General features: G+C 50.7%; 1 protein-coding gene across 1 annotated transcript in view; it reads right to left on the minus strand.

Annotated features, from left to right (window-relative positions):
* Positions 1 to 14,441, minus strand: part of COL4A2 (collagen type IV alpha 2 chain) — a 732,177-nt gene that overhangs the window by 295,944 nt on the left and 421,792 nt on the right. The window contains exon 19 of the mRNA XM_078657554.1: positions 3,762 to 3,872. Within this exon, the coding sequence (XP_078513680.1) occupies positions 3,762 to 3,872 (111 nt within the window). The remainder of the gene's footprint in view (positions 1 to 3,761; positions 3,873 to 14,441) is intronic.

Consider the following 14,441-nt stretch of genomic DNA (forward strand, 5'->3'; position numbering starts at 1 on the left):
GTATTATGCGGGGTTATATGCGACAAGGCAGACTCAGGACATAGACTATACCGGGTTCCTAGATGATATTGCTTTATGTTGGTTGAGTGATGGACAGAGGAGTTTCCTTGCCGCACCTCTAGAAACAGATGAGATCAGGGATGCCATTGTGTCTCTGAATAATGGAAAAGCGAGTGGTTTAGACCGTATTCCCGCAGAGTTCTACAAATGCTACATTGATATAATGGCGCCTGTGCTAAAGGAGGTCTTTGAGGAATCACTGGAGGTGGGTGAGCTGCCCGGTTCCATGAGGGAGGTAGTGATAACTTCGCTTCTGAAGCCTGGGAAGGATCCGGGACAATGTGATTCATACCGCCCTCTGTCCCTGATTAATTGTGACGCCAAGATACTGGCTAAGGTTTTGGCGAATCGCCTATCCTTGATTATGACGGACTTGGTGCTGCCTGATCAGGCAGGTTTCGTCCCTGGCCGGGATACCACCCATAACCTGCGAACACTGTTTTCCCTGATTGCTACCATTGCTCCGGAGATCCCTGTCACGGCTGTCTTCCTGGACGCTACGAAAGCGTTTGACTCGGTGGAATGGAGGTACCTATTCACAATCCTGCATAGAATGGGATTCCCTAAACTATTTGTGGCATGGGTGGAGCTCCTCTACACCAAGCCAGTGGCGAGGGTTACGATCAATGGGGAACTGTCCTCTCAGATTGCCATCACGAGGGGCACTCGCCAGGGGTGTCCGCTATCGCCTTTACTATTTGCCATAGCAATAGAGCCACTCGCATGCAGGGTGAAACAATTATATAAGGAAGCCGCTTTTAATTGTTTCCGCAGACAGATAGGCCTTTCATTATATGCGGATGACATCACTCTCTATATTAAAGACCCACAGGTACATCTCAACCCTATCTTACGTGAATTCATAGTATTCGGGCATTTGTCAGGGGTGGAAATTAACTGGAAAAAATCGCAATTTTTCCCTCTGACCCCAGCAGTGATACGCTTCCCGTTGGACTACCCGCTGGAATGGTGTGAGGGAGATTGTCGATACCTTGGTATTGTGGTGTCCCGTGATAGGGAGGAGACTCTGAGATTGAATTATGGGACGGCTATCACCAAATTAGAAGATACGGTCACGAAATGGCTGGCCTTGCCTTTATCTATGGCTGGCAGGTCCTCCCTTATTAAAATGGTAGTGCTGCCACGATTTTTGTATCTGTTTCAAAATATTCCATACCACCCAGGCTCCTTTTTTTTTAGACAGCTTCGATCACTCTTGATCAAACTGTTCTGGGGGGGGAAACAGCCAAGACTTAAATGGGAAGTTATCACTCTCCCATATGCTAGGGGGGGGTTCGACGTGCCTGATTTCGATGCGTACTATTTAAGTGCACAGGCGCATTATGCATATTACTGGGTCAAGCCGCTCCCTTTTATGCCTCAGTTAGCGGCGGAAGACTGGATAGCGCAGCCACTTCCACTCGCCGGCCTGATCCATGGTACTGCCCAGAGCCTTGATATCCCGCCCACGACAGTGACATGCACAATAGACGCCTGGAAGAGGGTGGCAAACCTTTTGGACACCGCATTGCTGTATTCCCCACACATGCCACTTGCTTACCACCCCAACTTGTCATTATTGCAGGAGAAAGGGTTTCACCGCATGTGCGACAAATTGAAAATCGCTGCATGGGAAGATTTGTTTATTAATGGGAAATTCCGTACTCGAGAACAGCTATTCCAACATGTCCAACCTACACCGTTAGAGGTTTTCTATTATATAAGATTGAGGCAGGGGTTGCGGGAGGTGCTGCCATGTTTCCCGGACGAACCGGGTGTAGCCCTGCCGTTGCATGTGATGCTCAGTTCAGACGGCAGACACTTGGTCTCTAAATTGTACAAGGCTATCAGAACGCAGGTGGCAAGTTCAGAGAGTAGGGCTCGAGATCAATGGGGGGCGGACTTTGAGGTGGACATCTCTGAGAATCAATGGCAATACTGCTGCGGTATTATGGCCCACATATCGTCGAGCTGTCGACTGAAAATAATCCATTTTAAATATCTTCAGAGGCTATATTATACACCTGCTCTAAAATTCCGCTTTAAATTGTCAGATACGGACAGGTGCGATAGATGTCGGGACGGATGGGCGGGTATCTTTCAATTAGCGTGGGAGTGCCCGGGGGTACATGCATTCTGGGTGCAGGTTCATGAGGCACTGCAGATAATGATATCAGGAGAACTTGAATTCACACCGCTCGTAATGCTGTTGGGTTTCACACTTAACACCCCCAAAGCTACGAGACGATTCCTGGATATAGCGTTGCTTCTGGCTAAGCGAAGGATAGCTTGCCGTTGGGGCAGGGGGAGAGCTCCAAAGTTTAAGGATTGGCTAACTGATGTTATATATTGCCAGGATCAATCTAACGTGTATGCAGAGTTAATGCCACTACGCAATAAGCCCAAGGACATCTGGGGCCCGTTACAGATTTATTTGCTGGAAGTGGCGGCACAACAGGAGGGCGAGAGTGGGGATGAGGCCCAAAGTGCTGTGATTCGGAATAGGTGAGTTGGTGTTTTATGAACGGTTGGGAGCTGGATACGGGAGTGCTATGGCATATTGGCTCAAAACACTGTTTCATTGCAGAGGTGGGGATTCTGCCTGAACGGCAAATGGGGATTACCAACTGCATTGCCATACTGCTATGGGTAAGATATAACAACTGTATGCTTGTATTGGGGACTTCATGCACATATGCGTCAACACTGTGCTTCAATGACACTTTGCCGAGCATCATTTCCATGATATTGGAGGACATTGGGAGGGGATCGTACGGTGGTCCGCCACTATAGGACTGGGACTGTTAATTGCTTTCCGCTGCTCTACCGTTCTCCCTGATTTCTGTGTATGCTTGCAATGTAATGGCATGTATTGGAAGTAATCCTAATTTCTTTTTCTTCCTGGGGATCTGTATGTACTGTTTGATTGTTTGTCAATGGTAATGTGATTTGACCTCGATATCAAAAAATAAAAATGTGTTTAAAAAAAAAAAAAAAAAAAAAAGGACAGACTACTGGACTGTCAAATGAATACATTGATTGCACTGGCAGGACAGCAGCTTGGTCTGGCCCAATGCCGGGAGGCAGAAGGCCGGAGTAGATCATTCTGTTTCTGATTGACCCTCCTCCTCAAACGGTCTACACATCAAAAGCCACTCGTCGCCTCCTGTCCTTCACTCCAGTCAAGGCTTGCATCTCACTTTCTGAGAATGAACCCATCACGAAGGACCATCCAGCTATGATGCCTCAGATCTCAGGAACAAGTGTCAGGGAACAAAGAGCCCCGAGGACAGCCAATCAGGAAAGCCTTCTCACTCTCCCTCCAAAAGAACACAAATTCTCCTTCAGTGCAACTGTGGCAAAAAAATACAAGAGGTTTAGATCATCTACCAAGCAACATTTTAGGGTTGTGAGCATCGTGTGGCATCCGAGCTACACAATGGGTACCACTGGATTAGACAGATGTCCAAGCATATGGTACCTCACTGAACCTTTGCACACTGTTGTTGACATCGCTGTTGATTGTGAGGCAAAAATAATGGTTTTCAGAGAAGATCATATTAAATGATTTAGATTCACAACAAACCTCAGTAGCACACTGGGTAATATACATTATGATTCAAATAGAAAACTGAATGATTATGTGTGAAAAAAATCATAAGCCACAGGTGACTTGTGTTTCACGAGGACGAGTAGCTCACCTGGGTAGATGCCTGGTGATCCGGGTCTTCCGGGACGTCCAGTATCACCCTGCTCACCTTCCATTCCTGGATTCCCAGGAGCACCTTGATAGCCGGTGTCACCCTTTTCACCTGCAAAATTGTAAATTATATTTTTGAGCATCATTTATTGTGTACTGACAGCATATTTTTTTTTTTTTGAGTTCAACACTGCTTTATTGCATCATTTGAAAAGAAGTACACAGCTGTGCGTGTCTACAACCCGGAGGCCGGCAGCATGGCGCAACCATCATAACACAGCCTTTAAACCGGCATCCCCGAGGCCCGGTGGCAGATTGTACACCTGTGGTGTCGTGGAGCACCTGAGGGAAGAGCAGCAGCAGAACAGTGTTTTCAAGATTTACGTATAGGATCATAACATCAAACAGAACTCCCCAACTTCAAAAACCCAAGAGGCAATTCAATCTTCTTCAGAACAAAAAAAAAAAAAAAAAAAAAAAGAATAAGAGGTGTCTGGCCGGTAAGGCAGCTTAGGTAGGGATGGTCATGCAATTCGCTGTATTCGAAGCTCCGTTTAACCATTAGGGAGCTTACACGTCCACTGACCTCTGCATATGTGGTGCTGTGTTTTGTGACGAGGTAAGGATAATGTGTGTGTATGCGGCAGGTGCGATGGACAGTAGTTAGGACATACATGTGAGGGAAACAGCAATCTCCGAACGGGGGGGACCCCAACAGCAGGCATCGTGTGGAAGAAGGATGTAAGGACGCTAGCCCTGCGCCTCTGGAACAATATGTCGTGATGGGTGTGGGACACACCTGTATGTGGAGGTAGGATCAGAACTAACTGCCCCTGTCAGGTTCGCAAGGAAGATCCTTAGAGAGCATCCGGGCCGCCCTCCGACGTGTCCGCATCATCAGTGTGTGCTAGTAGATAGGACACTAGCGGGCCCCATATGTCCCTGGGTCGACTGGAGATGGGCAGCAATTCAGCAAATGTAGTGTGTTGGTCCTGACAGTAGGTCAAGTCCTCTAACCAGTTCTTGAATTTAGGTGCCCTACCCCGACCCCATCGACAAGCCACTCGTCTCTTAGCCAATAGGAGCGCAGTGTCTACAAATCTCCGGGAAGAGCTAGGAATCAGTTGAGTGTATCCAAGGAGCGTCACCAAGGGGTCAACAGGCACAGCTGCGTTCGTCATTTCCGCAAGAGCAGCCGTCACCTGTTGCCAATATTGTGCCACCTGGGGGCACTCCCATGCCAAGTGTAAAAAATCTGCATGTTCTGCTCGGCATCGCAGACATCGATCGTTATCTGCTAAGCCAAATCTATGTTTCCGCACCGGCGTATAGTACAGTCGCTGTAGGTATTTGTAATGTATAATTTTCAATCTGCTACTGGCAGATATACGGGAGGTGAGCGCACAGCAATAGAGCCATTGGTCATCAGTGATGTCGATTGCAAGTTCAGAGGCCCAGTGTGCCCGAGCATTGGAATCCAGCCTCAAGGCTGTGGTCCGGAGTTGGCGGTAAAGGCCAGAGACCAGGTGAATCCCGTCCTGAGAGCATAACAGGAAATGTAGTGGGGGTAGTGTATCCGGTTCATCAGGGAAATTAGGAAGAACGTCCCTCATTCCCGCACGTAAACGGATGTAGTAGAAAAGTTCTAGAGGGGTATAGTCGTGCGCCGCAAAGAAAAGGTCCGCTGATTTGAACTTGCCATTTGAGAACAAATCACCCCAGGTTGAGACACAAACCTTCGCACAGAGGTTGCGGAATCCCTGTTCCCTCAGTAAGGTGAGGTCAGGGTGATAGGCAAGTGGCAGCCTCGGTGAATATGGCAGGAGGCAAGCCAATCTCTTAGCAATGCGGCGCCATGCATCCATAGTGCATGATACCGAGGTATTTGGAGTGGTGATGGATGCTTCTGGACAGTGGAGCAGACCATTCAACGGTATGGGGTGTACGATCCAGTCCTCCACCGCTATATGGGGCATGAATGGCGTGGGAGCCATCCAGTGGTAGGCGAATTGCGCTTGTGCGCATAAATAGTACTCCTCGAAGTCGGGGACATCAAAACCGCCTTTGTCATAGGGGAGGGTGAGCGTAGACCACTTGAGCCGCGGGTTCTTGCCACCCCAAAACAGTCTGCGTAGCTCCCCTTTTAGGGTCCGGAAGAAAAAAGCGCCTGGGAAATAAGGAATGTTAAGAAAGAAATAAAGAAATTTGGGGAGGATAACCATTTTGATGAGGGATGCTCTCCCAGCCATGGAAAGCGGTAAGGTGAGCCATCTGTCCACAGGTGCAGTCAGTTTGGTAATTGCGACCCCATAATTGGATCGTAGAGTCTCCTCCCTATCACGGGAGACGCGAACCCCCAAGTATCGGAGATCCGCCCGGCACCACTCCAACGGATAATCAAGGGGGAATTCATCCATCGCATCCGTTAAGGGAAAAATTTGCGATTTAGACCAATTAATATGCACTCCCGATTGTCCCCCAAACACTAGAAACTCCCTGAGTAAGGGATTGAGGTGTGTCTCGGGGTGTTTAACATATAATGTGATATCGTCCGCATAAAGGGACACGTCTATTTGCCTCTGTAGGCACTGAATCGCCCCGTCACGGTGTAGCTGACGTATGCGACAGGCGAGAGGCTCCACAGCTATAGCAAACAATAAGGGTGAGAGTGGACAGCCCTGACGTGTGCCTCTAGTAATATCAATTGGTTGTGAGAGTCGAGAGCTGACCAAAACTCGCGCCGTAGGTCGAGTATAAAGTAGACGGACCCATGATATAAACAGGGGCGGGAAACCCATAGCTGTCAGAACGGCAAATAAGTATGGCCATTCGACGGAATCGAATGCTTTGGTAGCATCTAGAAAGACGGCCGCGATCGGTATGTCTGGATGAACAGTGCGGAGGAGAGAAAAAAGGGTACGGAGGTTATGCGACGTGGAGCGGCCTGCGACAAATCCCGATTGGTCGGGTAGTACAATGCGAGTCATCAGTAGAGATAGTCTAGTAGCCAGAACCTTAGCTAGTATTTTAACATCGCAGTTGAGGAGAGAAAGTGGTCGGTAAGAATTGCAGGAAGTTGGGTCCTTGTCAGGCTTCAGGAGAGACGTGATTACCACCTCCCGCATGGAGCACGGAAGGACGCCATCGTTGAAGGATTCTATATAAACCTCGCGAAGGACAGGTGCCATTATGTCGATGTAAGTCTTGTAGAGCTCGGCAGGAATGCCATCGAGGCCCGGTGCTTTACCATTCTGGAGGGACATGATGGCATCCCGGATCTCATCGAGTTCGAAAGGTGCCCCCAGGAATGCCCTATCCCCATCACTGAGCCAACACAACGCGACGTCCGCTAAATAGTCAGAATAGGAAGTGTCCGACCCTGCGCTGGTAGTGTAAAGCGAGCGGTAGTGTGTTGTAAATGCACTGAGGACCTCGTCCGCATTTCTGAGTACATCGCCGTTGGCGTCCGCAAGTTCGAAGACGACATTGCGATCTCGTGGAGTTCGCGTAAGTGTGGCAAGGACCCTCCCAGGACGATCTCCCTCACAATATCTACGGGCTATCCAATGTTTCCCACGGAACTTAGATTCCCTGGTAGCCTCCTCCTCGTACTTCGATAATGTTTCCCTGAAAGCCGCACATAAGTCGGGACTAGTGTCTTCTACCATGCGGACTTCCAGAGCTTTCAGCTCCTTTTCAAGTTTGGTAAGGGTACGGAGGATGTCACGCAAAACCCCATAGCTTTTGGAGATGCAATAACCCCTGACAGTTACCTTGAAGGCCTCCCAGATGTGTTCCACCGAGTCTACCGAGTCCTTATTTCTGGGAAAAAAGGCAGTATCTCCTCCCCCAGCTCAGCGCGAAACAGAGTATCCAGCAATATGTCAGGGCATAATCTCCAATGGGGCCTCTGGCCATGCCACCCAGGGGTGTGAAATCTAAGCAGAATGGGACTGTGATCAGAGTATGTCCTCGGCAGATGTTCCACCTCTTCCAACTCAGTGGCTAACCCCTTGGTGATCAGGAAATAGTCCAATCGCGCCCACGTTCCCGTGTGTGAGGTAAAGTGTGTGCCCTCCTTCCTACATGGGTGTAAATGTCTCCAGGCATCCATCAACTCTCCCTCCTCGATCATATCCTCCACCGCCTCACGCGCTCTGGGTTTATAGGAGCAAGCCCCGTCTGCCCTGTCCAATGGAGGAAACAATGCCAGGTTGAAATCACCACCCCAAATTATATGACGCGAGCCTGCAGCTAGTATCTTGCCCCACAGTGTGGTGAAAAAAGCAGGTGTATCCACATTCGGTGCGTACCCCACCACAAACGTGTATGTGTCTCGGCTAATTCTACCCCACAGTAAGGCATAGCGCCCCTCACCATCAACTAGTTCCCCAACTTTCTGAAACGGTACAGTGCGAGCTATTAGGATAGCAACTCCCCTCGCATAATTTGAGTATGAGGAAAAAATGCGGTCCCCAGCCCATCTGCTTGCAAAGGTGGTCCTATCTCGTGGCGGCAGGTGGGTTTCCTGCAGCATGGCAACCTGGACATGATGTCTATCCAGGTAGGCAATGACATTACGACATTTTTTAGCATTATTCAAGCCCCGGATATTCCATGATAGACATGTTAATTTAGCGTTTGCATTTAGAGGAGCCATAGACAAATCAACAATATCAGCAGCAATGTCAACTTGGGCAGCGAGTCCAGGCCTGACCCATCCCATCCATACAGGCTCATGCACCAGTATATGTTCTGCAACTGTAGTCCAAGCGATAACTGCCTCTTCATCCAGCATCCCAGCCCCCCTCCCACTACGGCATCCCAACCACGCCAACAGCCATTGTTCCTCTCCCAACATCCCTCCTCCCGCTCACCCGCCAACACCCCCAGCACTAATTGCACCAATATTAGTAGTCTTTGCCTCTTCATAGAACAACACCCCAACGGACCCCCCCCCCCACCCACCACAGTGCCCCGAACTTGCCTGCAGCCATCCAGTCCCTCCCTCAGTTCCCCCCCCCACCCCCTTCCCCAACATCAAAGTCCAACATAACAACAGTCATCATGGGGTACCCGATGGGGTAACGACATCAAGGGCGCACAACCGCTGTACCCGCCATTGGCCTCCAAAAACTGTACCGCCCTCGGTGGAGGCCAGGGCTAGGCAAGCGGATCCTGGTATACATTACCACAGAAGTGTCCAGACACCGCCAAGTCCCGTCGAAGAGGCAGCCACCTCGGAGCATGTATGATGAAGAGGTAGCATGCCCATACTGGGTAGACAAAGGTTCAGTTCAGATAGATGCCAATGGTCAGTTGTCGATCTCCGCAGCAGAAGGATCATCATCTCCTAAGTCGGCAGCAGCAGCACGGTCACCTCCCCTGGCCCTACGGAGTGATTTCAAGTAATCTTCGGCTTTCTGAGGGTTCGTGAAGAATCGTTGCTTCCCCGGATGCGTGATCCGCAGTTTCGCTGGGTAGAGTAGGGCGTAGTCCAGTTGCGCCTCACGTAATTTCTTCTTCACAGGGAGAAATTTACGCCGTTCCTCCTGCACCAGAGGGGTAAAATCCGGATAGATAGAAAAGGTTACGCCATCGTATTGGAGGGCTCGCTGAGTGCGAGCAGCCCTCAGCGCCACGTCGCGGTCGCAGTAGTTTAATAGTTTGGCGATGATTGGCCTGGGTGGCAGGCCTGGTTTAGGGACAGGCGCCAAGGAGCGATGCGCGCGCTCAACGATGAACTGTGGAGAAAAAGCATCCTCGCCTATGGATCCCTTGAGGATTTTTTCAACGTAGAGCTCCATCCTGCCAGTGTTGGTGGACTCCGGAATACCCGTGACGCGGATGTTGTTGCGTCGACTACGGGCTTCCAAATCTTTGTTCTTTGCTGCTATAATCCTGAGAAGATTGTCCATGCGAGGCAACTGCGTGGTATGAGTGGAGGCAACATCATCTGCATCGGAAATGCGCTGCTCCGTGGCAGCAAGCCGTTCTTCATGCCGATCCACCCTGTGGGCCAGAGCGTCAAGTCTAGCGGTTACACCATCCACCTTCTCCACCACGGTTGCGAACCCCTGTCGCATTTCCTGAAAGAGATGATGTAGGTCAAGTTCCTTGGCAGGAGAGGAAAGAGTGGAGGTGGAAGCGGCGCTGGAGCCAGGATCAGCAGGGACTGCCTTCGTGGATTTCTTGGCGCCGTCGAAGCTAATCTTTGTTTGGCGGTTCTCAGGACGAACCATCTTGGGATACTAGATCGGTGCTGCTGTCCGTCCAGGCCGTACCAGCACAGCGCCAACCGTGACCAGACGGATAGGTAGGTCGAAGCGTGTGAAAAAACCCACTCCTAACACCTGTGGGCAGGGGCATCCAGCCGCGGTCCAGGAGGGCAGTATGGCACGCGTTGCCGCAGTGGCGGCAGGCAGGAGGGGTCAGGCCGGTGGCCAAGGCTGTCCGTCTCGTGGTCGCGATGAGGCAGTAGCACCAGCAAGTGCAGACAGGGTCGCCGCAGCGCGAGTGCTCCCCGGGGAGGCAGATCCGACGTCAGGCCAGGAAGAGCGGAAGAAAGTGCAACGTGTTGTCCCGCAGAGGAAAACCGGAGGTCGTGGTGCAGGTATCCGGCAGGCCCGATCGGGTAGACAATCGGGAGCAGTGAGGGGGCCGCGCGGCCGTGAAACCACAGGTACCCAGGTGTCCCTGCAGGAGCCCAAGGAGGAGCAGGCGGGCCGGCAGGCCCCGGGGCTCGAGCAGGTCAGTCAAGGATCGATGCAGGGCCTCGCAGCCCACTCCAGCCGCAGCAGGTGACAGGCGCAGGGTAGCAGCGGGAGGCAGGAACCGCAGGAGGGACACCACTCACCACGCACAGCAGGGCGGCAGCAGTCTCTGGTAGACGTCGGTAGCAGGCCCCGCTCCACCCGGCCACACAGTCTTCCGGGGGTTCTGCAAGGCAATCGTCCGGCGTGGGCACACCCCGCGCCCGCTTGCTGTGGGGGACCGGCGGCCAAGCAGCAGACCCCCAGGTCATGCAGCTATCCTAGGGCAATATGGGGTGTGCACGGCGACCGCGAGCTCCGGGGTAGGCATGGCCTAGAGCCGCGTGTCGAGCACCGACCTCTCGTAGAGCCCCGCAGCCGGCCACCGTGTCCAGCAGCAACTCGGGCCCTCGCCGGGCCAACTTCACTCGGCGAGATCTCCGCCTCCGGTGACAGGATAGAGACGAGCTCCGGGACGAGTGTGAAGGGCAGTGTTGTGTGTCAGGTGGTTGAATCAGGGGCGATGCCGGTCATCCGTGGTCAAGGATAAGTCAGGATCTATGGCCAAGGTGCGGGAGCTGCAGTGTCAAGCAGCCATTCCGCGTGTGCGCCCTCTAGCGCCCCCCCGTGTACTGACAGCATATTTGAGGTGAGCAAATTTAGAGTGTCGCTGGTGTTGAGGGTGCTCTATACAGGAGCTGCCTTCCACCTAAACTTGGGAACTACCCAGAGTTCTCTCCTTCTTTTTTGCATATATATGTATTTGAATCCATGAAAATGCTGACTACGAACACCTCTGGCACTGAAGATGGCTGTTGAACAGCCGAAATGCATTTGCCTTGTAGTGAACTACGGACAATAAATGCCTCCAAGTCTCCCCGTTTGTTGGTCTCTTCTTCTTCTTTGAAGGAGTGGTGTGTTATATTGCGCGTGGTTGCCAGCCTCACGCTTTGGAGACCCCCACATCGCAAAGCTGACTACGGAACTGCTGGCTCACCGTTGCGGCGGATTTGCATTTTTCTCCAGGGTACTGGAACTGCCGTAGTCCCCCTTGGTCCTGGGAGACAATTTGGGGCGGTGTTGCAGTTAATCAGCTGCACGTCGGGCAAGGCGGATTTCCACCGAGTCCCCGCCGAAGAGGATCCCGTTGTGACTAAGGGTGATGTGGTTTAGGGGACGAAAGGGGGCATGGACTGTCTGTGGCTACGAACATTTTTAGAGGGTCAATTAAATGTGGCGTCAACAAACCCCCCCTCGCAAAGAACTTTCACAGAGCCTGAATAATGCACTCTGGGATTTGCAGGCTTAACAAATGGAGCCGCATGAATACTCACCTGAGGGCGGGGCAAGTGACGAGCTACAGGTCAGAAGGGGATATTTGAATCCATGAAAATGCTGACTACGAACACCTCGGGCAAAGAAGGCTGTTGAACAGCCGAAATGCATTTGCCTTGTAGTGAACTACGGACAATAAATGCCTCCAAGTCTCCCCGTTTGTTGGTCTCTTCTTCTTCTTTGAAGGAGTGGTGTGTTATATTGCGCGTGGTTGCCAGCCTCACGCTTTGGAGACCCCCACATCGCAAAGCTGACTACGGAACTGCTGGCTCACCGTTGCGGCGGATTTGCATTTTTCTCCAGGGTACTGGAACTGCCGTAGTCCCCCTTGGTCCTGGGAGACAATTTGGGGCGGTGTTGCAGTTAATCAGCTGCACGTCGGGCAAGGCGGATTTCCACCGAGTCCCCGCCGAAGAGGATCCCGTTGTGACTAAGGGTGATGTGGTTTAGGGGACGAAAGGGGGCATGGACTGTCTGTGGCTACGAACATTTTTAGAGGGTCAATTAAATGTGGCGTCAACAAACCCCCCCTCGCAAAGAACTTTCACAGAGCCTGAATAATGCACTCTGGGATTTGCAGGCTTAACAAATGGAGCCGCATGAATACTCACCTGAGGGCGGGGCAAGTGACGAGCTACAGGTCAGAAGGGGATATTTGAATCCATGAAAATGCTGACTACGAACACCTCTGGCACTGAAGAAGGCTGTTGAACAGCCGAAATGCATTTGCCTTGTAGTGAACTACGGACAATAAATGCCTCCAAGTCTCCCCGTTTGTTGGTCTCTTCTTCTTCTTTGAAGGAGTGGTGTGTTATATTGCGCGTGGTTGCCAGCCTCACGCTTTGGAGACCCCCACATCGCAAAGCTGACTACGGAACTGCTGGCTCACCGTTGCGGCGGATTTGCATTTTTCTCCAGGGTACTGGAACTGCCGTAGTCCCCCTTGGTCCTGGGAGACAATTTGGGGCGGTGTTGCAGTTAATCAGCTGCACGTCGGGCAAGGCGGATTTCCACCGAGTCCCCGCCGAAGAGGATCCCGTTGTGACTAAGGGTGATGTGGTTTAGGGGACGAAAGGGGGCATGGACTGTCTGTGGCTACGAACATTTTTAGAGGGTCATTTAAATGTGGCGTCAACAAACCCCCCCTCGCAAAGAACTTTCACAGAGCCTGAATAATGCACTCTGGGATTTGCAGGCTTAACAAATGGAGCCGCATGAATACTCACCTGAGGGCGGGGCAAGTGACGAGCTACAGGTCAGAAGGGGATATTTGAATCCATGAAAATGCTGACTACGAACACCTCTGGCACTGAAGAAGGCTGTTGAACAGCCGAAATGCATTTGCCTTGTAGTGAACTACGGACAATAAATGCCTCCAAGTCTCCCCGTTTGTTGGTCTCTTCTTCTTCTTTGAAGGAGTGGTGTGTTATATATATATATATATATATATATATATATATATATATATGTATGTGTGTGTGTGCGTGTGTGTGTGTGTATGAACAACTTAATTTGGGATGCCCCAAAGGATGTTTATGGGGAAAGAAAAGAAAAGTCTGAAATGTGCGAAAAGATTTTAGGTCAAACATCCAGTTAATATACTTTACCCTTTCGGTTGTCACATTGTTGTATGACCCTAAGGAGGCACTGATCAAAACATGATGCCTAACTTTGACCCTGACAAAGTCGAACTTCTTGCTCAACTTCTTAGGGTGCATACATTTTCCACTGGGTTAGCTGTAAGTGACATCTTGCATCAGTGTGTTTTCTCATAGAGTGGTTATATGCAACATATTATTAAACTGCTGTGAGGGGACTCCGTAGTTGCACTGTGTGACATGAATTAGTGTAGAATAATTTGTTTTCGGATGCAAAGGCTTTTTAAATTTGAGATCTTTCTGTGAGTACTAAATGGCCCACTGCAGTTTGCTACACATTCAGTTTGGTACACTGAAATGACTAGGGCACACAAATGACATCACATGACAGGACGGGCTGCGTATTCTACCCTTATCTCATCAGAAGTCCAAAGAATAGAAGATACAGAAAGTAAAAAAGGGCTTTTAAATCCCTGTTTACTTATGCTGCCTTAACCCGTTCGCTGCTGCCGTCGGCTGTTGGACGTCGCGCGAGCTACCTCCCTGGTGCTGCGCACGTCCAACGGCCGACGCGGCCGCACCCGTTTCTTCGAACGTTCAGCACTGGCGCTGAACGTTCGAAGCAAGAAACGGGTTTTAATGACTCCTACAAACAGTAGTATAATGAGCAGCACTAGTGTTGCCACAGGGAACAGCAGAGACCTACATCACTTCTTCCTGTGCACTTTTATGTCATTTTATTTAAGATAAAAGTGGAATTGACATGACCCTACTTTTTGTTTTGCAAACAAACAGTATTGAAACATTGGGAATCTTCATCCAATATACAAAGGAGAGTACATTTTATCTCACATTGAGGGAGTCTATGCCACCCCACAGTGTATCAACAGTGGTACAGTACAACTCCCTCAATAAAGACAACAACCCTCCTCACGAGTTGCGTACTCAGAGTCCTAGCCAAATAAGCAGGGAAGCTTGGAAGACATCTTTGAAATT

The sequence above is a fragment of the Lissotriton helveticus genome, chromosome 8 (assembly GCF_964261635.1).
Source record: "Lissotriton helveticus chromosome 8, aLisHel1.1, whole genome shotgun sequence".
Classification (NCBI taxonomy): Eukaryota; Metazoa; Chordata; class Amphibia; order Caudata; family Salamandridae; genus Lissotriton; species Lissotriton helveticus.